The sequence below is a fragment of the Rhinolophus sinicus genome, linkage group LG05 (assembly GCF_036562045.2).
Source record: "Rhinolophus sinicus isolate RSC01 linkage group LG05, ASM3656204v1, whole genome shotgun sequence".
Lineage (NCBI taxonomy): Eukaryota > Metazoa > Chordata > Mammalia > Chiroptera > Rhinolophidae > Rhinolophus > Rhinolophus sinicus.
This window is the reverse complement of record NC_133755.1, coordinates 90561108-90588916: the sequence shown is the minus strand read 5'-3', so window position 1 is coordinate 90588916 and position 27809 is coordinate 90561108. Positions and strand designations below refer to the sequence as shown.

The window sequence follows — 27809 nt, the reverse complement described above, 5'->3', positions numbered from 1 at the left end:
CATATTTTTGGAATTTGCTGTGGTCCAATTAACAATGGATTGCGGGCCGCAGTTGGCCCACGGGCCGCAGTTTGGACACCCCTGGTCTAGAGTAATCTAGTTCTACTCGTGACTTATCCAATCTGGACAGCTCCTGAAGTGGTCCAGTAACAACCTTGTTCTACATGAGGACAAGACGCAAGAGGTAGAAGGGCCATTGGCTAAAAACGGTGGCTATCATAGGGATCGCTTGTGTGTAATTCAGTCTTTATTGAGTAGCTTCTGTGTACAGAGCCTTGCCCTGAACTAGTTAACACTTTAGGGTTTCAAGTTTTCACCTCACATTCTCAAACCTCACATTTAGGTCAAGGCATTATCTGAACTGCCTCTGTGACAGGGCTGGGGGAAAATACATTTTTTTTAACTTTTTACTCAGTTCCTTTTCTTGCTACAGTACTTTAAATACATTGTTTGTTTTAAGATTTTTTGGGGGAGGGCGAACAGGACTTTATTGGTGAACAGTGTGTACTTCCAGGACTTTTTTTTTTCCCAAGTCAAGTTGTTGTCCCTTCAATTTTTGTTTTTGTTGTGGAAGGTGCCATTCAGCTTCAAGTTTTTGTCCTTTCAGTCTTAGTTGTGGAGGGCGCAGCTCAGCTCCAGGTCCAGTTGCCATTGCTAGTTGCAGGGGGCGCTGCCCACTATCCCTTGCGGGAGTCGAGGAATCTAACTGGCAACCTTGTGGTTGAGAGCCCACTGGCCCATGTGGGAATCGAACCGGCAGCCTTCGGAGTTAGGAGCACAGAGCTCTAACCACCTGAGCCACCGGGCCGGCCCTATTGTTCTTAATTTTCAGTAATTTGTAAGGTATTATCTGAGTTTTACTCATTATCTCAAAGATGAGGAAACGTAAAGAAAGTGACTTGGTCAAGGCCTTATATTCCAAGAGGCAGATTTGAAACCAGATCTCTTAGGCTCCAAGGCTCACACAGTTTTTACTGGGTGACTGCCTCCCTAAACTCTTGATTAAAAAAACTCAAAGCAAAATAAAATAATAAAAACTCAAAACAGTTGCATCTCTGGAAGATGAATTTTTACATCTCCATCAGCAATGGAATTAGAATCCATACCAGGGAACAGATGGGAACCTTAACTCAGCATCTAACTGATTATTTTTCTTACCAAAGATTTCATAAAGTTATGAATTTCCTTGAGAAGTGAACATACTTCCATTTCCCAGGTTACAGATAAAATATTAAAAACCTGCAGCAAGCCTGAGGGCAGAACTAGTGTGTTAATGGCTTGAAAAATGATTCCAATGTCTGCATGCCCTCAGGCCTAGGGCGCTTATTCCTGGAGGCCAAAGGACTCTTGGGATTTCTCTTGCTTTGAGGAGAACTGGCAGGAACAACCAGGGGGTTTGAGGAGTGGGGCTGCAAAAAGGATTTCTGCAACTCCAATGCAAAATGGTAGTCCGTGTGTTCTGGCACCTCCCATACAGATACCAGAGAGCCACACTTCTCACAGGGCACTAGGTCCTCAGTAGGCAGAAGACTCGGGGTAGTAGTTGCCTTCGGAACCACCTTCAGAACAGACTTGGAAGTTACAGAAGCAAGCCCGCTCGGGCTGTTCTGAGCCAAATCCATCTCTGCAGGAGTTGTGTTAGAGGATTCTAGCTTCAAAACCTCTTCACAGACAGGGGCGGAATCTGGATACTCGGTTGGAAAACAGTCTGGTAACTCTTTAGGGCTAGATTGTGGATTTTGTGGAGGGAAGACAACTGAAGGATTATTTAACTGTTTTTGCTTTAGAAGCAGACTTTTCTGCTTAAAGAAGGGCTCAATTCCTGTAGTACGACTGGTTTGGAAAAGTAATGGTGGCTTGTGTGGTGAATTGCTCTTGACGGCCTGCGTAGCGGCAGGAAGAGATGAAAGTGAAGCTTCTTTGACTTTCTGCTTTTCTGCAGCTTTTTGGAAGAATGATCGCAGAGAAGTGGCTGCTTTCTTAGTGGCCACCGATGGGCCACTTCCCTGTGTCTTATCTTCTGGACTAGTCATTGGCACCTTTGACGGAGAACTTGGGTCATTGCTCAAGAAGACAGTGATGTCTGTGACAGATGAAGGGGCAGAGGCAGAGAATTTGGTCGCACAGAGAAAAAGCATTGTGAGGGGCGGGGACCTGTATAGGAAATAAAGGAACAAGATTAGCACCGGGTTACAGAAACGATTTATAAATGATTGGGATTCTGGTTCTGCCACAAGAGGAAATTATTACTGCACTGATTCTCAAACTTTAGATGATCAGGTTAATACAGACCAACAGACCTGGGATGAGCTGAGAATTTGCCTTTCCAACGCGTTCCCAGGTGATGCTAATGTTGCTGATTTAGGACCAAACATCCTGCAGCAGAACCGCTGTGATTCAGGGTTAGGGCAAAGAAGTTTACTCAGGCCAACAAAAAAGCTTTGCACTATTTAGACTGGAAAGACTCTTGAAAAAAAAACCTCTCACCCATTCTCCTGTTTTTAAGAGAGCATCTCCTTACCCTAACACTGACAGACTTTCAACTCGGGAATTTCTGCAGAGTGAAATTCCACAACGGCTTTTGGTTACCTATCCGAGTCTCAGAAACATTTCAAGAAATTCCTGTCATAAAGTTCCTCATTATGTCTAATTATCCAAATACATTTTCACACGAATTGAATTTCAGAAGATGAAACGTGCTTTTATATGTAGATTAGTCCCTCGATAAGGTAAAGAGTAAATGCTATTTTAAAATTATTATGACAGTATCTCACTACCCTTCAGTTTCAGGGTTGGGGACCGTCTTATAATCAGATGGTTTTGATGCTTCCCTGTCAATAAGTGTCATACTCTTGGTGGGTAGTATCTGTTGTACTCTGTCAGTTTATAAGGTTTCATATGAACATTGTATCACAATTATCCTTTGGTTCAGTAAAAATGTTCAATGTTTTAAAATAAACAAACATACCAGGAAGTGACAGTTAAGTCAATTATTCTAAGTAAAGAAAAAAGACTCCAACTTCAGAAACGCCCAGCATGTTGTACGTCTATACACACAATAGTAGGGGCCATATATTTAGATAAGCAGTACCTTAGGTGCTTAACTCCACTTTTATTTCTCAGAATCTTCAATACAGGTCTATAGATAAACAACCAATTTCTTTTTCTCACATAATTATCTTTCCATTGCGAATTTGGAATGCTTTTTTCAATGTAACAGGCCATGTTAAATAAATAATTAAAGGAGTCCAACACTGAAAATAGTATCTGGACAGTAAATGAACACACGCCAGTCGTACATGTGGATATTTTCCATGACCCGCTGACGTTTATGAGTCTGGCATCAGGTGTTACACCAGTGGAGCTTGTAACTTCGTTGGGATGTTAGAAACTATGAACGACTATAGGTCACTTTCATTCTCAAGGAAGATGCTTTCAAAACAGAACAATTAAGTAGTTGAGAGAGAAGCTCCCAAATGTACCGTGTTCTTGAAGCTTGAGGTCTGCGCTCCCAAGTACAGGCCACTGGTCATTCGCCTGACTACTGCCGATTGATACAGGCAGGGATAGTAATGGTTCGCTCTGCCTCTCAAACCTACCCCTGGGAACTGGAATGCACCGAATGTCAGGGAAGAAGCCACCCCAGAGCTGCCTTCTTTCTGGTGTTTCTACGGTGTTCCCTCCCCGGTGCACGACCATCCCTCTCTGTAATAGGTCCTGCCAGCCGGAGTCACTGAAAACCTACCCCCGCCGGAAAGCTTCCATGAATGTTAGAGTAGGACAGGGCCTAAGTCTCTTCTGAGAGGATGGTCTAGAACGCAGCTCACCATATGGTTTGGTCTCCTGAAGTGTTACAGTTCCTGATGACAGCAAACGCATCGCGACTCATCCTGTGAGCCTCGTAGCGGGCGAGGGCACAGCAGCGGCGCAGGCTGCTGAGACGCTTGTCGCCTTGGAACCGGATACTCACAGCCAGCTGGGTGGCCACCCTGTCGTTCTGCGGGTGGGAAAGGATGAAGCCGAGTTACTGTGAGCGTCTGGATTCTCTAGCCTGAACTGAGGGAGAGGAAATGAAAAGATCCAGAATGGTTTGGAAACAGTTGAGTTTAATTTAAAATTTCAAACATGCTTGTGCTGTTTCAGGGGGTAAGAAGAAACTGGAGAAGACAATGTGGATGATGCCATATTAGCATAGCTAGGATAGGAAATTCTGACGGGTGATGGGAACAGCATAGAATAAGTGAAAACGGACTCTACTGAATGTTCCTTTTGGTGCTGTCCACGCAGGAAGATTATAATAAATACCTACAGAATTCTATTTTGTGACTGAAGGAAGGGCTCATGTCAGTAATTGTCTGAAAGGAAGATCCTCCAAGCTAGGATGTCAATAGAGCCAAGTAGGGGATCTATTCTTTAATCTGCTCTGATGCTCTTATGATTAATAAGAGCAGAAGTTCCCACTTCTTTACGTCTCATCTCTAGAAGATACAGTGTGGTGACCTGCCTCTGGAGAGCAAAATCATTGATTCACTTTTCAGGGAAGTCTAAGCAGCTGAATACTGTGATGCAAAGCAAACTAAGAAACAAAGGTCAAGAGGCAGAAATATAAGAAGGCAAAAAGTCTACATAGGGATCCCCTCAAAGTCAAAAGATGTTAGTGAGAAGAAATACCCTTAAGGCAAACATGCCAAGAGCAGCAACTAATTTTTGGAGGTAAAAATACAATTTGTATTTTTGTGCATTTTGTAAATACAGTTGGTACAGATTTGTAGGTCTCGAGAGAATACAAATCGGCAATTACAGAGGAGTCCTTGCTGACTAAAACCATTCAACTATAACTAAATGCCTGCTATGTATCAGGTACGTCTGGAGATAGAGAACAAAATAAAGCCCAGGCCCTCACGGACCTTATCTTGTAGTAGGAGCTACAGATAATAAATGGTCGACATGTAACAGAAATGACTATAAAGTGCCATGGAAAAAAGCAGACTAAGGCAGAGAGTGGTGGAAGTGCTGCTGGGATAGGGTGGATGGGAAAGGCCTCTCGGAGAAGGTGAAATGAAAGCAGAGACCTCAATAAACCGAGGGAGCACATTTTAAGAAGATAAGAGCAAGATTCTCCAGGCTGAAGGAACAGGAAGGACAAAAGTGCTAAGGTAAGAGCTTGGTGTGTTAAATAAAAGGGAAGGAGGCCAGCAGAGTGGAGGCTAGAGCAGGGGAAGTGAAGGGGAGAGGATAGGAGATGAGAAGTAGCCAGAGACCAAGTCATATTGGTCATTATAGAATAAAAGAAATCCACACATGACTTAAGTGTGAAGGGAAGCCATTAGAATATTTTAAACAATGAAATGACAGGATCTTCTACGTCCAGAATTCCTTTTGGCATAAAATTCTTCAGCTTAAAGATAGATTAACTTTCAGGGATCCCTACTATGTTGCACTGGATACAAAGTGGGAAGACAAGTCCCTGCAGCTTATAAAGAGATGAGAACGGAGCGACGCCTAGTGGGCAAAGTCAAATAGGCTCACAACACAAGCGGGGTCAGAGCCCTCTTTATGTTACCTCCCAAAGAACAATCCCGAACTACCAGTCCAGCTCAACAGGGGCAAACAGGTAGTTTGGGATGATTCCTGACATGGTATACAGTTGACTCATAGGGCACCCAGATGTTTCAACAGGAGACGACACAGCAAACGATTCCATCAGGAAAGTGAAAATAAAACACACCACATTGGAAGAAAAAAATTTGCAAAACAAAACAACAACAACAACAACAACAAATATATATATATATATATATATATATATATATATATATTATATATATATATATATATAATATATATGGGATTTGTACCAAGGATATATAAAGAACGCATAAAACTCAATAATAAAGACACATATAACACATTTCAGAAATGGGCAAAAGATCTCAACAGACATTTCTCACAAGAAGATAAGAAAATGGTCAATAAGCACCTGAAAACCATAATGAGATACCACTTCACACTAATATAGCTAAAATGTTTTAAAAAGACAATAACAAGGAGATAGAGAAATTAGAACCCTCTTACGTTGCGGGAATGTAAAAAGTGCACCAAGAATCTAGTAGTTCCTCAACATGCTAAACATAGGTTACCAGTGACCCAGCAATTCTACTCCTAGGTATATAGGAGAAAGAGGAATGAAAACCATACATCTACACAAAAATCTGTACATGAATGTTCATAGCAACATTATTCATTATAGCCAAAAAGTGGAAACAACTCAAATATCTATTTACTGAAGAATGGGTAAGCAAAATGTGGTATATCTAGACAATAGACTATTACTCAGTTATAAAAAAGGAATAAAGTACTGATACATGCTACAATGTGGGTGAACCTTGAAAATATTACGTTAACTGAAAGATTTCATGCCAGTCACAACAGGCCATATACTGTATTATTATTCCATTTATATAAAATGTCCAGAATAGTAAGTCTACAGAGACATATAGAGCAACTTAGTAGTTGCTTAGGGCTGGGGGAGTAACTGCTGATGGGTATGGGATTTCTTTTTTGGGTGATGAAAATGTTCTTACGTTGGTTGTAGCATAGTTGAACAATTCTGGAATATATTAAAACTACTGAACTGTACACTATAAGTGGGTGGATTTTATGACATGTACAATACATATCAATAAAGCCTTTTTTTTAAGAGAGCATAAAGAAATGAATCATCCGATGTCAAATCTTTGACTTAATGCTCTGTGTCTAAAACTGCCAGTACTTCTTCGTCACAGGGACTGTGTTTAAGTCCAATAAGTTACAGTCCAGCCCCTAAAAGTCCAGCTTCATGGCTCTGTACTCAAACGAAGATCCAATGTAGATTCAGGGCTGCAGGAGTAGTTAGATAAGAAATAGACAAAAACGTAGAGGCAAATGGCAATGAGGGAGGCAGGGGTCGTCAGGTCTTACGCGCATGTTCACAGATCCAGGCTTTTGAAAATCGTGTTGAGTAGTAAGGCAGTTGAGTTTTATGGAAGAAGATTTATCAAAATTTCTTAGCTGGTATCTTTTTGTACCTTCGTTTCTACTCCATCAGGTAAGGTATTTAAATCCCAAAGCTCACCCAAGGAATAAAGAAAATCTTACATCATTTCGGTCCTTGGTGAGTCTCTCCTCTAGTTCCTGGGCTAATTGCAAAAGCCACCATTGCACCTAAAAAAGGAGTGAGACTTTAATTTTTCATTTGAAAACTGCAGGTTTATGATAGAACTAGATGGTGGATTTTTTTCAGAACTCCCCGAAATGGAAGTGTGCAAAAAGTTTCCCCTATAACCAAGGGGTCAACAGATCATAGAAATCTTCAGTACTCCGACCTGCTCTAGCTCAAGATTTTCATTTTCTTTTCCTGCTGGCATGCCATCAGGTGAATTTCAGGCATGTTCCAGCTCTGAGGGAAAAAAAAAAAAAAGACACAAACTTGAGGCACAATCCTAGGCCTTCCAAGTTTCCACCTACCAAAAAATGAGTAATTCCATTATGAACTTCGATCAGTTCCATTTTATTTCTTTTTAGATGGAAAAAATAATAAATCACATTCAAGTTGGCCAATTTTCAACACAAAAGAAGAACGTCTGTTCCATTCATACTTTATAGCAAAAGGTTCCATTTAACTTATTAAACCTTTTGCAGCTACAAAGACCTACCCGCTAACCCCCATTTAAAGAGTCAGTGTTCTGTCAAGAATGCCCGCCTACCTGTTCCCGAGTAGCCAGAGCTGTTTTTCCTGGGAAGTTCTTGCTGCAGCCAATGGTTTTGGGTATTTGCCTGGGTTTAACTGGGTCATGTTCAATCCCACGGCACATGGCATATAACCAAGATCTAATAAAGCCAGCAAAAAAGTTTAAGGTGAAAGCAAATGATTATTCTTGTTAAAACAAAACAAAATACCTATATTCTACTACCCTAGTATCCCTTTCATAAAAAAGGGAAAATTTGTCCAAAATTAAGTATACCTCACCTCTGACAGAATCCCTGCCCTTCCCAATGAACTCCAGGGCAATATATTGCCAAGGAGAGAAACACGGGTTATGTTTTTCTAAAGCCAAGTCATCATTTGTGTTTTTGGAAAAGTGCCAAGCAAGCCACTGATTTATATCCCCAAGTTTTTTGGTACTTAGCCTAAATATAAGGATTTTAAGAGAATATCAGCATCATAGGACACGCATGAGTAGGTGATGTACTTGTGTATAGCCAAGCTTCAAAGCAATAGTTCCTATCTATTAACCTGTTTTAGGTACATGAAAAACTACTTTAGACTGATAGGCCATAGTGATCTAATATTTTAAAGCAAAGGGACCAATGATTACCTTGAGGAACAAATGCTAACCTAAAGATAGGTCTAGATTTTACTAGATGCTTTTAACCATTTGTGAATTTAGCATCTCCATAAAAGTTATGATTGAAAAGCATTAGGAATCACTTACCCACTCTTCTCCCCAAAATGACTCTGGAGCTGGGATTCAGTGAACTGGGTCAGTTCACCCATGTATTCTACCCCCAGGATTTCAATGACAGAGGCACCTAGCTTTCCTCCAAGACTACGGCTGACAAAAAAAGACAAGGAATTTATAGGTCACATCCTAAATAACTAGTTACAGCAGATATAAGACATTTTGCTTGTGTGAGTAGCTGGTCTAGAAGGTTCAGGGAAAATGAGAGCACATGTTGGTCCTGGAGGCTATTAATATTCTAGCATAAGACTAGATGCTTCTGGGAATGCAGATATTCTGGGAGTTAGGACCTGGGAAGATTACCAACAGCAAAAACAAAAGGTTAAAGTCATTAATTAGTCACCAACTTAACTGTATATAAAACCTTCACTTGTATAGGATCTACTACTGTCCCACTTAGGGGTTAAAATTCCAACCTCCAAACAATTCCCTTCCATAGCTAAAGCCTTTTATACTTAAGAACAAAGTCAAACATCTTTAGCCTGGCCTTGAAGGTTTCCAATAATCTGTCTTCCACAGATCTTCTCAGTCGTATTTTTATCACTTGTCTTCCTCAATACGGTCCAACTAAACTAACTTATGCCCCAGTCCACTAAAAATACCTCATACTTTCTCCCTCTTTGTGTTCCAAATATTCTCCAAATCGGTATTGCTCTTCTATTCTCCTTTGACTCTCCAAATTATGCCAAGTCTCAAAACAAATCCATGCCTTTTTCATTAATCCTTCTCAGGTTACTCCTCTAGGAACTTTAGTAACTCCCTGCACAGTTCGGTAAAGTCTCATGCTAACACTTTCACTGTGGCTTTGAACTGTTGTATCTTGTCTCTTCAACCATATTATAAGCCCACACAATTGGTAGGCACGGCCTAGTTACTCATTTTATTTGGCTTCTTCTCTAACACTTAGTTTGGGAGCAAGTCAGTAGCCCAGAACAGCACGATGTGATATTACAGGAAAAGAAGTAAAATTGCTCTTTATTTTGATATTTTGTGACCGACTTGAATAAACAGCCCAGAGGGAAGTTAACCATATAGCTAAAAATTAGTTCCTCGTTTGAAATTCAGGATGAAGGTCTCCCACAGATAATCCAGAATTGAAGTTTCATTAAGAAAAATGTCTGAGTATGTTTTTTGAATTTTCTGTGTTATCTCCCTCCTACCTCCCTGGTACCTTTCTTCCCCGGCTGCAATCCTCCATAAGGAACCGAAGAAACTACAGCCAGAGAATGCCTTCACGTGCATATGAGTAAAATATAAGGTGCTCCCCGAATACTTACATTTTGCCAATTGGCATGTGGCTGAAGAGCTGTGGGACTGAGCCGTGTGAGACGAGGGTCTGGCGGTTTGGCTTGTTTAGTCCACAGGCCAGTTTTGCCAGGACCTGGAGCAAGGAGGGCGTAAAAACCTTATTACTGTCAACACTCGTGTACGCACTGAGTTGGTGAATATGAACATACACGTATCCACACAGGCATAGTTTAAGGGCCGTAACTAGGGCTGTCCACATTAAAAACAAAACCAGAAACTCAAGGCATCTCTAAACCTTGGGTCCCACAGCATCCTCAGTGGAAACCATGACCCACTATCATTATCCATTTTGTCCTTTCCACATCTTCCATTCTCGGTTTTCCTTTAGTCATTTTTTTCCAGCCACGTCAAGAGGGGGAAAAGCAGAGAAGCTGCAGAAGAAACTTCAGATGTATTTCTTAATGCGGCCATATGAAAATACTGAAACAAACTTGTTTTACCTTCCCCCATGTATTTACATTTCCTGATTAATGTTGGTCCAGTTTTGAATCCCAGATTTAATACCGAGTAACCATAATTCAGTGTCTCTGAGAGAGACTGGGCTCAGAATCCTCTTCTAAGAGCACACATACAGTAAACAAGACTTCAAAAAACAAAAATCCTTTTCAAAGAATGAGGTACTTCAGTGGTAACACTTTGCAAATTAAAATTGGTAGGGAAAGTATAAAATCATTCTTTAAATTCACTGGAGAGATTCTCTGGAACTTCCACTGCGCAACATTTAGTCTGGTTTAAGTTACTACACTGAGACTTCTGTTTTCTTTCCTGCCACCCAACCAGAAACACAAAAACAAAACTCTGCTGAGTAGTTTGTCAACTTTCCTCTGATTGGAGGGATGGGGAGAAGGTAGTAACCAATGATCAGTCACTGCCCAATTACTGAGCTTAGCCAGAAGGGGATGAAGGTCCCAAGCCCTCCCTACACTTTAATCAGAAAACCAGTAATTCTGCTCCTGGGTCATCGAGAATTATCTGTATTCCTAAACCAAAATAGTTGTCCAAACGAATCAAGTTTTACTATTTCTCTTATTGCTTTCATTAGGAAACAGGGACTAGGCAAAGCATACATTACCCAGGCCACACCACATAAGATATAATACTAGAATATTCAGCAGGTGAAAGGAAAATAAATAAGTCCATACACGTATAAAATTCAAAGACTAGCCTCCTCCTTTCTATAGATAGCTCAGCCAGTAAGGAAATACTTTGGATGCAACTATATAAATAAGCATTTTCTGCACATTTTTCAGCCTGCTTCTTAGGAAAAAGTACATGTCCAATGTCAATTCCCATGTTAGAGAATTATTTAGGCTTTTATTTAGTCCTTAAATTTTAAATAGAAACCCATTTCAAAGTATATGATTTAAATGTCCCACTCCTATCTGTCTGCTGTATTTAACTACAGTTGTTGGTATCTCTTCGAAATCTACTAGCAGCCTTCACCTTATTGTGTGAAATTCCAGCTGAACACTGAAAGCCAGTCTGCCTCTCTATGGCTGCTCTCATTTCTTCCACAATCACTGCTCCCACGGTGAGCTGTAGGTCCGGAGAGGTGGTGTTATCAATCTGAAGAGAATCAAGCCATTGCAATAAGCCTTCTTTTCGCATCTCCTCTGAAAAAGTTAAGAAGTCACATTTAGACATCTTTTTAAATTGGGACTTTTTATTTAATTGTGTTATCTGTTGCAGAAATGCTTAGGTTTCAGGTACTTCAGATATGTAGGTTTCCACAAAAAAATAGTAGCCGTTTTGGAAGACTGCTTGATACTCACAAGAGATCAATTTCTCCTTCATGCTGAAACGTACGGTTTGAACATGCAACACATATTTTATATTATCTTTCATAAGCAATGATTTAAAAGTTCATGTTTTCTCTCTCCAGTTCTCTTGAACTTTCTTCCTCCAATTTCCCCTTGCACATCCCCAAGAATTCTATTGTTCAATTAGAATATATTCAGAATTAACTCATGCTTCAATATAAACTTAAGTTGGTATATAGTACATATATTTTTAGAGACAGGTTCCCACTGAGTAGCTTAAAATCCCATCAGAGGCACTAGAAGATTTATTTTCCAAACAAGCTATTTGAATTAGATGAAGCTTTGGGTTCGGGTCCTTAAACATATCTTATTATCCAATTTAGAACTAGCCACAATTTTGAAAAAGCATAAAAAATTATTGTATAGCAAGGAATTAGGTATGTAGGACATACAGACATCCTGGTTTAAAGAGGCAGTAACGAGGTACGAACAAGGCAAGAAAATACACTCAAAATATCTTGGAGAGGTAGAGTGAAGATCCATATATAGAAAACAGGAGGAAGATGAGCACCTAGAAATATTTTCCAACTATTTTAAAATTTATTGGGGTGACATTGGTTAATAAAATTATATAGGTTTCAAGCGTACAATTCTACAATACATCATCTGTATATTGCATTGTGTGTTCACCACCCAAAGTCAAATCTCCTTCCGTCACCATATAATTGACCCCTTTTACCCTTTTTTTCCCCCCTAATGTTTTCCAACTATTGATGATTGCTGCTTCTCTTCTGTGCTAGCTTATCTTCCCCTCTAATACCCTAATTGTGGGTATGGAGGAACCTTCTGCTCTTCTTTGTATATATGCTTTTTCTCTTGGTGAACCTGGTACTGGCTTTTGTTTCCATTTGCTTATGCTGAGTACATGCAAATCTTACTCTCAGTCCCCACACGCTTATTAAACGCCAATTCCTTATCTCCACTGCCTTACAAAATAGGTCTTCTTGAATTTTGCATTATAGTTTTAAACTAAATATAACTAAAAATCAACTTTTATTATGTCGTTCTCCTCAAAGGTTCTCTTTCCCAAAACAACACCCTATTTCTATTAAAGGTTTAAAATGCAAATAACATTGTCTTCTTTTTAATCTGTCATTCCTCACTATTTAGTTAACAAAGACCATCTCAAAATTTCCCATCTCCATTGCAACCCACCCTATTTCATTCAGGTTTTCTTTATTCTTGCCTAGACCACCTCAATTCCTAAACCACCTCCTCCCTGAATGCATTCTACACAATTCCCACAAATTAAATATTCTTAGATACGAATGTTATCAATCTTATTCCGTTCAAAACTGCCATTGGCTCCCTCACGCCTACAAAATAAAGTTCCAACTCTATAAATTGGCATTGAAGACCATCTGCCCCTTTCAATTTATCTTCCACCAATCCCATTATATCCTTACAATTTCCTGAACATACCATGTTTCTACCTTAAGACAACACTTATTCTATCTCCCTGCTCTTACTCCTTAACTCTTATCTATACTTCAGGGCTTAGCTCCGGTCTCATCTATCATGAGGGGCTCTCCAACTACGCTAGCTAACTTTGGGGTGCCCCACCGAAGTCCTTTAGCTCTTACTGTAACAAATATAGCATAATTATTAACAGAACACGCTCTGCAGTCAGGGCGGGTTCAAATATTGGCTTCACAACGTACTAGGTGACTTTGAGCAAGTTACATAATTCTCTAAGCTTTGGCTTTGTTGTCTATAAAATGAAGATGAGAGTATTGTACCTCATAGGATGGTTGTGAGGGTTGCGTGTGTGTGTGTGTGTGTGTGTGTGAACACAAAGGGTGTCAAAAAATGTATACACATTTTAAGAAAACTGTATTAAAATTGTAATGTTCAATATATAGTATAACAAAGGATGAATACAAATCATGTTTGACTTCTGCAATTACAAGAGGTGCTCAAAGTGGTTACGATCAGCGTCCAGACCCTTCTGATGATGTTGAGCAACGTTGACCAAAGTGTCCACTTGTATACAATTGTTTGGCACCTCCACTATATGTATGTATGTGTGTGTGTGGAGATTATATATATATATATATATATATATATATATATATATATATATATATATATATGTATATGTATATGTATATGTATATGTATATATATATATATATATATATTTAGCACAGTGCCTTATACATATTAAGAACAATAAATGTAACATCCTTAATTGAAAACTATTTATTAGATTTGGAAAACAATTTATTAAAATTGTGGGGTTTTCTGACTCTTTTACTTAACTAGCAGAGCTAAGTTTTCTCTGCTTCAGATTTCTTCATTATTGCTCTCCCGGATTAGGTAGTTGCAATCCTGTTACTTTGTATCCACTCAATGGAACAGGACCACAGAAGATAAGCGGCATCCTCTGTTTCTTTCTCTTCTCTGGTTAATAAGAAGAATCTATTAAATTTGTGGCTTTGCTTTGACACACTGTGGTGGAGTAGAGTAGAGGGAAAAGATTCAGACAGTTTTTGGTGAAAAATGCTCACTAAAGTGAGCCATGACTTTCCTTTTCCTAGTGGATCATCTGGTAGCTTTGTGGAAACCAACTGACCAAAAAATAAATGAATGAATGAATGAATGAATGTGGGATCTATTTGTGTACTCTTTATTCTGTACCATTCATCTATATGTCTCATCTTGTACCAATATCACACTGCCTTAGTTACTGTAAATTTATAGTTAAATCTTCTTTCTGACATATTTTATTCAAACACTAGTCTGATCACACATAGTCCAAGAACATTCAAAGAAACGCAAAAGAAACAGCTGTTAAAGACAGGTCTTCAAACATGATAGCCAACAATGCCACATTTGCCTGTGATCTCACTGACATAAAACCATATCCACTCATCAATGGTCGCCAAACCATTTAGTGAGATATTTGAAAGCTACCAGTGTGAGCACTACTGACTAATTTTTTCAAGTTCTGACTAGCTGTAGGGATCTCAGTAGGGGTTGGAGGGACCAGCACAGCGCCAAAATGTGGTCAGTCGAGGCTTCAGGTAAGTCACAGCAGTGTTTACCAGCGCCAGGGCCTTCTCTGTGAGGTTACAGACAAACTGGGCCTTGGTTCTAGGATGGAAAGTCTGTGGCCTTGAACAGCCAGCTGAATGTCTGTAGTTAAATCTTACAGTCAGGTAGTGTAAACCTTCCACCGTAGTTCTTTTTCAAAGTTGTTTGGCTATTTCCACATCCTTTGCATTCTATACAAATTTTAGAATCAGTTTGTCAATTTCTACAAAACCCAGCAGGGATTTTGGAAGGCACTGCAATGAATCTGTAGGTAACTTTGGAGAGACTTGAGCTCTAGCAGCATTAGCCTTTTGATCCATGGGTGTAGTATGTCTCGTCCATGGGTGGAAGATGGTATTCACTCTGTCTTCTTCAGTTTCTTGCAGTGATGTTTTCTCGTTTTCACTGAACTCATTTTTCACACATATTGTTAAAATTATCTTTAATAATGTCACGATTTTAATGCTATTGCAAACGATATTGCTTTTTAAATTTCAATTTCCCATTTTTAATTTTAGAATATAGAAATACTATTGATTTTTATATTGGCTTTGTCTCTGGCAACCTCGCTCATCTCACTTATTCTAGTGGTTTTCTTTGGGGGAGGGGGGAGATTTCTGAGGATTGTCTATGAACATGGTCATGTCACCTGCAAAGTAAGTTACCTTCTTCCTTCACATCTGAATATCTTTTATTTCCTCTTCTGTTCTGATTGGACCACCTTGTGCCTCCAGTACAATGTAAATACAACTGACCTAAGAGTTACTGTCGATGACTTGCGCCAAAACTTTGGAGCTAGACTGATAAACCTCTAGCTCGACTCCACAACCCCAGGGCCCGTAACTACAAAAGAGAAGTCCCTGTACAGATAACAGGGGTGCCCTCCTCTGTGCTACAAGCTGATGAGTGCCTTCCAAGCTCCATCAGATTGTAGGCAGAATCTATCATCTTGTAGTTCGCAGGACTGAGGTCCCTGTTTTCTTGCTGGCTGTCAGCAGAGGGCAGCAATCAGAGCCTAGCCTTGGGGTCTTTAGCAAAGATCTCACAACACAGCAGCTTACTTCTTCCAAGTCAGCAAGGACTCTCTATAAGTACCGCAATTCTTACCTTTGACATTTGATTTATAATTTTTTTGTACCACTACCCAACTGTTTCATGTCATTGCATTCAGAAGATATTCAATAGGTGCTTAGAAAGAAATGAATTACCAGCAAGCAAAGGGAGGAAAGAACAAATGAGTTCCTTAGCTAACACAAACTAGTTACAACATTGCCCTCAAGGGAAAGTTTTCACTCTAGCAATTTTTGAGTATTATCCTTAAGTAATCTTACTGTTTAAACTTTCCACACACATAACTATTTTGGGAACAGAAAATACGAAGTTGCAAACATAGCATAGCTGAGCAGGACCGCTGGCTTTGAACCCATTAAGAGGCAGGATAGTAAAGGTTATACGCACTTAGATCAGCTAATTTCTGTTATCATTTTGTTGTTGTTGTCGCACATATCATAAAAAGACTCAGGAATATGGTATGAAACATAAACCATTTACTAGACATTTCAATGTTTGAACACTATAAATAATATGATATCACTGCATATGGAAGCTTAACATTTAAATTGGACACACTAAAGCAACACTTGTGTAAGACACAGAAATAAGATTTCTTTATCAACATTGGCATTTTAAATAAAAATGTACATGGGTGAGAAAGATACGTGTAGAAGAAAGAGGAACATGCCCAACTGAGTTAATATTTGATCACCAACAAAGGAATATTCCATCATCTTCAGAGAGCTAGCTATTCAACAAGAGTTTCATCCAAAAACCAATGTGATGCGTAATAATAGTCCTTACTCTGAGGTACGTGGGCTTCAAAGGGTCTGTGACTCTCCTGGAAACTGCATGTAAAATTGTCTCATATGTAGATATGTATTTTTTTCTGATACAAGGAAGAGTCCAGAGCTTTCTAAAGATTTTCAAAAGGGTATATAGCCCTCAAAAAACCTTAAAGAACCAATGGTTTAAAGCATTATAAAACAAATTCCAAATGTTTATTTAAAAAAATAGGGCACAGAATAAAATGTGGTAAACGAAGCTAAAACCAAAGAAAACTTTACTTATTATGATCATTGAATTTCTGACTCTGGTCCCAGAATAACAAAGAAATCATGACATGTTTCATCATCAAATGATTATGTACCATAACTTTGCCTCCTTTAAGTGGCACATTTTTATTGTCCATTGTATTTTTCCTACAGAACTAAAGGATCTGTATCCTCCAGCTTGATAAACTCTCCCACATGAGGATCAGAGAATACAATAATTTCTCAATGGTCTTTCCCACAAGCTTCCCTGACAGTTCTGCTACTATCACCCTTCAAAACAACTTGTTGAAGGCATATCATACAGCTGTTCAACAGCAAAAGGAAACTTTAACATCTCACATCTTATTTTAAAACATGAAACCCATAGCAAATTCACCACTGTAACTAGAAATAAGCCAGACCCTCTTGGAACACCCCCCCCCCGCCCCTCCCCCTGCCCGCCACACACAAATCCACATTGTTTCTACAAGTAATAACAGATTACCTTATTTTTCCCCCAAGAAGTTAACTTGCTACAGATTTGTATCCAGACAGTTTCTTTTTGGCTAATGTCCAACATTCAAAGTTTTTTTATACTGAAAGAGCTCTTCTGAATAAGAACAATGTTACAAAATAATAGCTCTAAAAGTACATGTTACAAATGAAGGGGAGAATAGATACACTGTTTTGAATATAGTCATGATCTAAAGTACTAGAAAATGTCTAGAAAAAAAGGGTAGACACCCTGTTGAAAAGCTTCTAGATATAGAATTCTTTGCTCTGAGAGATCCAGTGGAATTCCACTCTCATAGTATTTGATTTAACAAATATAAGACACAGATTCTCTTAGATCTGGTACCTAGAACTATTATCATAATCTAATATTACCATAAAAGCACGTTTTTATTGCCTTAATTTTATTCTAGTCTAAGAAAATATTTTTAACCATCAAGTTCATTTTATTTTTTAAAGAACTTTCATGCAGATTATATCACAAGTTTTTGTCAAGTAGATGAAGTAAATAAAGATGAACTCATAAAAATCATTTATAGGGGTGGCCAGTTAGCTCAGTTGGTTAGAGCGTGGTGCTAATAACACCAAGGTTGCCGGTTCGATCCCCTCATGGGCCACTGTGAGCTGTGCCCTCCTTAAAAAAAAAAAAATCACTTATCATCCCCCTATACATCAATAATCAAGTAGAAAATATGATAGGAAAAAAAAATGCAATAGGGCCGGCCCGGTGGCTCAGGCGGTTAGAGCTCCATGCTCCTAAATCCGAAGGCTGCCGGTTCGATTCCCACATGGGCCAGTGGGCTCTCAACCACAAGGTTGCCAGTTCAATTCCTCGAGTCCCACAAGGGATGGTGGGCTGCGCCCCCTGCAACTAGCAATGGCAACTGGACCTGGAGCTGAGCTGCGCCCTCCACAACTAAGACTGAAAGGACAACTTGAAGCTGAACAGCACCCTCCACAACTAAGATTGAAAGGACAACAACTTGACTGGAGAAAAGTCCTGGAAGTACACACTGTTCCCCTATAAAGTCCTGTTCCCCTTCCCCAATAAAATCTAAAAAAAAAAAAAAAGCAATAAAAAAATTAAAGCATCTAGGAATTAACATAAATGAATGCACAAGACCTAAAATGTAAAGCTTTAATAAAGATGCTGTTTGATTCCTACCTCACACCCTACAGATACACACAATGGATTATAAATCTAAATGTGAAAGGCAAAATAATAAAGTTTCTAGAATAAGACAGAAAAATTTCTTCATGACCTCAGGGTAGGTAAAGATTTCTTAAATAGGACATAAAAAAATTTTATCTATAAAGGGAAAAACAAAGATAAATTGGACCAAATTAAGAATCTCTATTCATGAAAAGCCACACTGAGAGTGAAAAACAAGCCACAGACCAGAGATACTTGCAATACGTATATTTGATAAAGGATTCATATCCAGAATATATATTTAAAAAAGCCCTATAGATGAATGAGACAAGATAATTCAACAAAAAATGAGTGAAAGACTGAAACAGGTACTTCATGAAAGGAGATATCCAAATGGTCAATACATTGACAAAAAGGTGCTCAATTTCATTAATACCAGGGACATACAAACCAAAACCACAATGTGATATTGCTATACGTACACCAATCAAAATGGCTAAAATGCAAGTGAAAAAAGCAAGTGTTGCCAAGGATGTGGAACAACTGGAACTCTCTCATATGCTGCTAGTGAGATTTTAAACTGGTGCAACCATTTTGGAAAACCATTTGGTCCTATCTACTAAAGCTAACTATAGACAAACTAAAAAAGCTCCGTATAGGCAAACTGAACACTTCTCGTCACATACCCAACAAAAATGCATACATTTGTTCACCAAATGATATTTATAAAAATGTTCTTAGCAGCACTATTCTTAGTAGCCCAAGTTTGGAAACAACCCAAATACCCATTAACAGTAGAATGAATAAACTGGGATGGTCATATAATAAAATACTGCACAGCAATTAGTAAATAAACTCAACTACGTACAGCAGAACAGATGAATCTCACAATGTTGAGTGAATGAAGCCAGACTCAAGTATATACTGCATGGTTTCAATTTTATAAAGTTCAAAAATAAGCTAAATAGAAATCCGGACCGTGGTTACTGTAAGAGAGGTGGAAGAGGAATGGATGGTGATTCGAAGAGTAGGCAAGGGCGGCTCCTAGAATTTTGATGTTGGTTTTTGATTTGGGTGCTACTTACACAGAAAATGAGTCAAGGTATGTATGCTTGCAATATGTGTACTTTACGTATATTATATCAATTAAAAGTTTAGATGTGCAAGAAAAAGGAAAACATACTGGATTCCAGATCTCAAAAGAAGCAGATATATCACAACAGGCAAATCAAAATATTTAACTTAAAAAAATCATTAAAAGGGATATAAATGAAGACCTGAAAAATTGGTGAGATATGTTTATGGGTGGAATAATGTGACATTAAGATAACTACCCTCCCTAAATGTGTAAATTTAATGTAAACCCATCAGGATTGCTTGCAGAATTCAACTAATGGATTCTAAAATACATACTGAACAATAAAGGTGCATAACTAGCTAAGACGATTTTGAAAAACAAAAGCAGAGGGGAGTCCTTATTAAATATTATGACACATTATATACAAACAATAAGATAACATAACCTGTTTCTGGAGCAGGAGCAGAAAGACTGATCTGCAGAAACAGATCCACTTATATATAGGAAGTTGAGAAGGAATGAATTGTTTAATAAATATTTGTTAGGAAAACTGGCTCACAATAATAACTAAGGTGGCTCCCTACCATAAATCAAATAAAAAGGTGAACTTCATATGGTTGAAAGACCTAAAAATAAATTATAAGGCAAATAGAAGAAAATGTAAAAAAATGTCTTTGTGAACTTCTGGTTGAAATGGATGTCTACAATGAGATTCAAAATGCACAAACCAGAAGGTGAAAAATTGAAGGGCAAAAAGAATTTTGTTCAACAAAGTACGGTATAAACAAAGTTAATGGATGACAGACTTGAGATATTTGCAATGTCAAAAATAGACAAGGGACTAATCACTAGGAAATACAAGGAACTCTTGCCAAAAAAAAAAAAAAAAAAGGCAGGAAATACAAAGGAAAATTGGTTAAAGATTATAAAGACCCCATTCACCAAAGCAGAAACTCAATTGGCTAACAAGAATATGATGCTTAACTTCAATTAGTAAATAAAGAAACGTAAATTAAAACAAACTGAAAACACAAAATACCGCTTTATAGCCACCACATTGGCAAATATTTTTAAACATTAAATAATATCAATTGCTGGTAAGGATATGGGGGAAACAGGAATGCTTGCGTACTGCCAGGGGTAGGTAACCTGTTAGTGATTATGGAGAGTAAATTGGCACCACTTAAAGTAGGTATATGTGTATACCTTATGACCTAGCAGTCCACTCCTGAAAATATTTCTCAGAGAAAAAACCTTGCATAGGTCCAAAGATGATGAATGAGGACATTCATCATATAAACAGTAGGAAATCAGAAGCAGCCAATGAGTTTATCACGAGGAGCATGGTCTGTAAATAGGGTAGATTCATACCATGGATTACATTGCAATTATTTAAAAGCAATCAACTACACATAAATACAGCTACATGGAAAGAACTATAAAATCACCATTGAAAGAAAACTAAGAAAAAGGATGAGACCTATAATACAATACTATCTTGTAATTAAAAAGCACAAATTTACAAAGCAGCACTGTATGATTTCTAAAGACATATAAATATTTAAGAAGATATACCAAATACATCAGTGGGTGCCAAAGGGTGTGTGGGGTGGGGAGGGAGTTGGGGGAACCACTATGAAGGGGGAAAGTAGTAAAATAAGTAAAATAAAATGAGAGAGGCCTGACACATCACATTAATGATATTGTGCTATGAACTGATTTGAAATTTTGAGTGACTCAATTTCCTGAACTTGAGGACCCCTTAAAAAAAGCACACCCTTCTTATGATGAAGAAACAAAGTTACAATAATGTAATTAACATACAAATGATGGACATGCTCAGTCAGCCTTTTACTGATAACTCTAAGCTGCCCTAGTTATACCGAAAGAGAAACTTGATTGTATACAGATTTCACAAGCTTCTCAACATCCATATGCCTGGAAAGATAAGAGAACTTGTATATCCTCCCATGTGAGTCTTTGTGATTCATTCAGATTGTAGTTTAAGTTTCCTTTCAATCAGTCCAAGAAGTATCAGTGTGACCAAGCAAAGCAGATTCCAAAGGCAGGAAGCAGAAGCAATATGATGCTAGGAAGTACCTTTCGGAACAGTCCCTTCTGTTGTTGCAGGGCCTTGAGGCAACCCTTCAATGTAGGTGGTTGGCAACCAGTCCGCTGAGATGGGCTGACCTTGTAGCTTTTGTAGTCTCTCTTGTACAGCGCTGGTCAGGTCTACATAAGCCTCATCGATGCTGGCACGTTCAATCACAGCAAAACGAGACATCACCTCCATCACTTCCACACTGGCTTCTCGGTACCTAACGAGTATACAAGAATTAAACATGGAGGCAATAAATGGAGGTAACATTGAGACTGTGGGTCCCATCCCCTCCTTCTCATAATGGAACAATAATATAATAATCAGTGTAGTGTCTCCTTAAAGAGAAGAATGGCTTGTCAGAGACTAGATAGTAACTGAACTAAGGGATCAATGAGCAGGCAGATTGTCAACAAGAGAAGCCAGGAAGAAGCACTCTGGAGGCAAAGCTTTTTAGTGCGTCCAGATCATGAATATGTCCATGTGACAAGGGTCTCTCTCTAAAGTGGAAAGAAATGCTTCAAACTACTTTAACTAGAAAACATTTTACTATGATCACCTACTCCTTCTGTTATTTTTATATACACAACACGTAGTATTCTGCTTCTACTTTTGTCTTCAAATAAGAGGTAACACTGCACTGATCAAGTATCTGGTCTTCCGCGTGATGGTATTTCTCATTATAAATTAACAAAGTGACATACAGATTTTATACTTCAGTCAACGCGGAGTCTGATTAACATGTCAGCTGGCCCTCACTACACGTATACACACATACACACACACAACCAACCCAGTCCGATCACTTCTGAATATAGTAACATTAAAATTACCAAGTTGAAGATCTGCTCCTAGAATGTGGTGATACATCTGGACAGGCAGACCGCCTTCCCCAGGGGATGCTGATCTCACCATATATAATCTATTCCAACTATAACAAGCAGCTCTTCCGGCTGTATACAGCGAATTTTCTACGGCAATATATGGATGTTTGCTTTGCTTTGGACGTGCTATGGAATTTAAAGGAAGTTCTTTGTTCCTGTTGAACCTATTCGATGTGTCATAAATATGGAAATGTCTGCACCTCTTCACTAAGTATAATTATTGTTCTAAAACATTCTCGAATGAGAGAATTAGAGAAAGAAATAAAAGAGAGAAAGACTTGGCTTTTTTTCTTTTAATCATTTTTTGGGCTGGATGGAGGGGAGTCAGACCTCAAAGAAAAAAGAATGCAAGTGTATGCAAGAGCTTGAGACCATGATACACTCACCCACCCACAAACAGGGCAAGGAAGGATACTCTATTGCAGTAGTTGCTGTTCCTTCTCAGCCTCTTGAACAAATTTCTCCAAGGTATTTTTAAGAATATTTGATAAACTTAGTGTATATACATTCTGCAAATCATATTTTTATAACTCGGCATCTCAGGTTAATTATGAAAATAATTTTAAATCACCAGGTCTTAATCTCTCTCTGGTCTATAAACTTACTCCTAAATTTTCTAAAACTGTCTTTGTTCAAAAGTAAAATCAATGATCCAGTTTAAAGTGGGTGGCGTGTAACTTTTTAAAATCATACTCTGAACTCAACTATAATTCTGGGAAGTTGCATTGTCTTTACCAGCATAAAATTCTATTCAATGCAATGTAGTATATGTCCACTAGCTGAATGAATTCTACTTTAGGGTTAAGGTACTAATCTTCAGTCAAATCTGCCTTCTTTTCTGGCAATAACTTCAATGTGAGGTTGACTATGACATTCCACCTTTAGACTTCCAGTTCACAGGTGAATTCAGGGATATCTCAAGTCCCAAGTCAAAGCAGGATGCCTACACAATACACCACCCAGGATAGTGTACTGTGAGAATGTGGATCCTGGAATCTACAAAAAAAAAAAAAAAGAACCCTCGGCTTCTACTTTCTAGCTGTGTGAACTTAAATTATTTAGCCTCTCTAACGTGTTTCCTATCTGTGTGTGTGGTGGGGGCGGTAATACTAGAATGTGCGATACAAGAGACATTGCCTATGGAGAACTTAACATAGTACCTGGCATATGACATATGCTCAGTACATACTACGTATTAGGATTATTATAATGGCCAGGGCTGTACCTACCTCTAACTTGACTATGCCTATACACGTCTCCCATTCCAAGGCTAAACTTCTAAACTTTGAGGAGAGACAGCTCAGGTCAAAAACAGAGAAGGCAACCTCCTTTGAGACTGTTCAGTTCTGGCAAATAATTCTAGATATTGCACTAGAACGTCAGTTTGACTCAGCCTTCTCTGGGAAAACTCTTCAAAAATTACCTCAAACACTTCAGACTTGGTCTGAGAAGAAAGAAATTGGTATTTAGTTTTAATTATAATAACCAATTTTTAAATAATTAGGAAACTGAAAGGGTGTCAAGGGCAGCAATTTTAAGTTATGACTCTGAACTGTTCCTGAAATACAATATCAGAATCTGTTTTCAATTCACACAGAAAAGTTGGTGGACCAAAGGAAACTTATTCGGATACTCTTTACACCAAATAAATTTGAAACATAAGTTCTTAGCCTCATGGGATATTATTTCCAACTCTTTCATTCCCCTTAAACAATCTTTTCTTCTTACTTGGTGAGGTTAGCTTTCCCACGGGACTCACGAACTTGTGCCAGGAGAAGATCTGGGCATAACTTCTTAGCATCATCTGCCCACATGTTTCTAGTGACCCCAAATGCACGTGCTTCATAACTCACTGCAATTATTCTATGGTTAGAAAAAAAGGGAACAGAAAAATATTACACGATCACAAGCAAAAATAATTAAAATTTGACATGAATAGGCTACAAACTTAACAGTAGAAATTTGTTGGCCACTGATGCCATTATTTGATCTCAAACACAGCAGTTCAGAAATCTCAAAAAATAGGACCTAGCAGAGTGCATATATTCTTATAGATTAAAATAGTAGCTGAGAGTTACAACAATAATTATGATACATACCCACCACCCTTCCATGATTTGTACTGCACGACTGCACAAGGTTTATTCCTCAAATGAGCATTCTGCCGCTGCTCCACTTGAACAAAAAAACAGTCCATGTCCACTAGAGCGACTACCCGGTCCTGTCCATTGGCCATTTTTCTGTAAGACAATATTTTATTGGCAGTTAAAAAGGATACCTAATCTAAAGTGTCAAGAAAAATTGTATTTCCATTCTTCCATTGTTGAGTTACCATGAACATGAGAGCCTGGAAACTAACAAGAATGAAATAGGCATTTTCATCTACTGCTAGAAGGAGAATAATAAATTGGCTCACTTTGGGGAAGGTAATAAGTATTAAAAGCTTTAAAAATATCCATCCCCCCAAAGAACTGAACACTTCACAAAAGAAGATACACAAATAGTCAATAGGCACATGAAAATGAGCTTAACATTTAGTCACAGGGAAATGCAAATTAAAACCACAATGTACATCAACAGAGAAATTAAGCCAATAGTTAATCCACTTCATAGACAAGTCTCAAGTATAAATTCAGGGAAAAGAGAAGCAGAAAATGATATATAACAGTATAACATTCATGCAAATTTTTTAAACTTTTTATTTTGAAATAATTTTAGACTTGCAAAAATAGCAGGGTTCTCTTACCCCCAGTTTCCACTAATGTTAACATTTTACATAGCACAATGATCAAAACTAAAAAATGAACACTGGTATAATATTCAACTACATACTTTACTTGAATTTCACCAGTTATTCCACTAATATCCTTTTTCTGCTCCAGGATCCAATCTTAGTCATCATGTCTCCTTAGTTGTCTCCATTCTGTGACACTGCCTCAGTCTTCTCTTGTTTTTCATAACTTTGACACTTTTGAAGAGAACTAGTCAGTCACTTTGAGAATATCTCTCAATTTAGGTTTGTCTGATGTCTTCTCTTGATGACATTGAAGTTATGCATTTTTGGCAAGAATATTATGGAACTGATGTGCTCTTCTCAGTGTATCAAACTGGGCGGCACGTGATGTCAATATGTCTTATTACTGGTGATATTAACCATGATCATTTAGTTGAGATAGTGTTTGCCAGGTTTCCCACGATAAAGTTACTATTTTTCCTTTTGTAAGGAATATCTTAGGGGAGATACTTTGAGAGTATGCAAATATCCTGTTTGTCCTCATACCACAAAGCACCATCAGTGAATCTTGCCTGTCACTATTACTTTGCAGTGTTCTATTGGTGACTTTCTACCCAATCATATACATTTCTTAAAACAAAAGAAAACAATACTGCATACTACTCGAGGATAGACATATGGTCTATCCTCCATAAAGGTATGGATGGTAGATTGGAAGGACTAACCTTATGTACTGAATAGTGGATACAGACTAATATTATCGTTGGACATTATTATAAATCTGGAGAAGAAATGTTAAATTCACACGGTGGCTCCCAAGTTTTGCTGCAGATTGGAATCACCTAGGATGTTTAAATAATATTGATATCAGCTTCTACCACCAGATATCCTAATTTAATTGGTATGTATGTGACTTGGGCATTGTGATTTTTATAAGCTCTCCAGACAATTCTAATATGCAGCAGAGACTGAGAACTACTGACCTAAAGTAAATAAGATAACTTATGAAAACACCAGTAATTCACGATTTAAATATGAGAAACAGGTTATACAGTTGAGTAAGCACTCAACTGTAGTCTTTTTAAAAAAAAGTATCAAAAATTAACATTCATCTTGAAAAAAGTGGCATGCAACTACAAACTGGAAGATCAGTGGAAAGAAAACAATGAATTTAGGGGTGGCCGGATGGCTCAGTTGGTTAGAGCGCGAGCTCTCAACAACAACGTTGCCAGTTCAATACCCTCCATGGGATGGTGGGCTGCGCCCCCTGCAACTAAGATTGAAAAACGGTGACTGGACTAGGAGCTGAGCTGCGCCCTCCACAATTAGATTGAAGGACAATGACTTGGAGCTGATGGGCCCTGGAGAAACACACGGTCCCCCAACATTCCCCAATCAAAAAAAAAAAAAAAAACTTAATTGTAATTATTAAAAAAAAAAACAAAAAAAATGAATTTAAAAATCAGAGTGTCAAGGCATTAATTCCTTATAAATCCTACTTACCTAAAACAGGCAGAATGTGATACTTTAAACAGGTATAAGTTAAAAACGGTAATATGTCAGAAATCACTTTACCTTGAAGTGCCTTTTGCATAGTACTGGAACAGATGATGCCAGAATAAAAATAGTAAATGCATTTTCACAGAAAACCACCAGGTACACACCATGTTAGATACAAATACCAGACGTGAAATACGAATAGGAAGCAGTGATCTAAGTCCAGCAAACATATTAATTACGGAGAATACAAACACACAAACTGAGATGCAGGCTTTAACAGCTCATGAAGCTGTTGAAGTTTCCAGGTCATGTACGTTGCTGGAGAAAGCAAGAGCTTTTTAAAGATGGAGAATGAAACACTCTCCGCCAAAACGCTCCTTTCGGAATAATGGTTACACTACTCTGAAGTCTTATACATAGCACTTCAAATGATTCAAACCGCACAAACCTTCAATACTTGCAATTATTCATCTTTAACCATCTCGATTTATCCCGATCTGCACAAAACAAGTTTGGTGCTGATCAGGTGACTAACACATCCCAGGAAAATAAGTACAAGTGAAGAGGGAGGTTTAAGAGCTATAGAGAAAAATACAATTTTTTTTTCCACAAGAAAAGTCCTCTTGGATGACAATACCCAGGCCTTATCTCTCTGTGAACATGTATTTATTTCTATTGCATGTAATTTCGGCCCAATGTCACCATCCAACTGCTATATCATAAAACCAATAACCAAGGCAACACGAAAAGTTTGAAAACCGTGATGATGAAAGTTTTGAAATTCTCTTACCAATGTGGCAAACAGCTGGCAAAACTGCCAACCGCGGATGCCGCCAATGCTGGGCTTGGCGTCCACTGGAAGGACGATGAAGGGGTCTTGAATATCTGTTCCCTTTCCGGGAGCAAGCCAGTCGGTATCGAGAGAGATTTATTCCCCGCAAAGATGAAGAAACGGATCAAGGCTCGCAGAGGATCCTTGCCCGGCAGCCGCCGGCACACCCTGGTGGCTCCAGCACAGGACAGCGCGCTCAGCAACTGACAGATCTCAGACAGCGCGCTCGCCGTGATGGGCGTTGACGCGCCTGCGCACCGCGGCC

The 27809-nt window shown here is 38.5% G+C and overlaps 1 protein-coding gene across 2 annotated transcripts; it reads right to left on the bottom strand.

Annotated features, from left to right (window-relative positions):
- Positions 1-225: 225 nt before the first annotated feature.
- POLH (DNA polymerase eta) lies at positions 226-27809 on the bottom strand. 2 transcript variants are annotated; one of them, XM_019738478.2, is made up of 11 exons: positions 27503-27808; positions 24578-24718; positions 24207-24341; positions 21597-21814; positions 11253-11422; positions 9779-9882; positions 8475-8594; positions 7746-7869; positions 7138-7203; positions 3828-3997; positions 226-2154 (listed from the first exon to the last, which is right to left on the bottom strand). In XM_019738478.2, the coding sequence occupies exons 2-11, from the start codon at positions 24712-24714 to the stop codon at positions 1263-1265; spliced, it is 2136 nt and encodes a 711-aa protein (XP_019594037.2). In that variant the 5' UTR covers positions 24715-24718; positions 27503-27808; the 3' UTR covers positions 226-1262. The 2 variants fall into 2 exon arrangements, with proteins under 2 accessions (XP_019594037.2, XP_019594038.2); XM_019738479.2 differs by lacking the exon at positions 24578-24718 and having other exon boundaries at positions 27503-27809.

What these genes read in the sequence shown, in the direction of transcription:
- POLH (XM_019738478.2), bottom strand. Translation starts at nt 24,714, where the DNA reads ATGGCCAATGGACAGGACCGGGTAGTCGCTCTAGTGGACATGGACTGT. An exon ending in CTGGAATTTCACACAATAAG is followed by an intron (nt 9,883 to 11,252) that starts GTGAAGGCTGCT and finishes TCCTTGCTCCAG; the next exon opens with GTCCTGGCAAAACTGGCCTG. An exon ending in CATTTTGGGGAGAAGAGTGG is followed by an intron (nt 7,870 to 8,474) that starts GTAAGTGATTCC and finishes TGGCTTTATTAG; the next exon opens with ATCTTGGTTATATGCCATGT.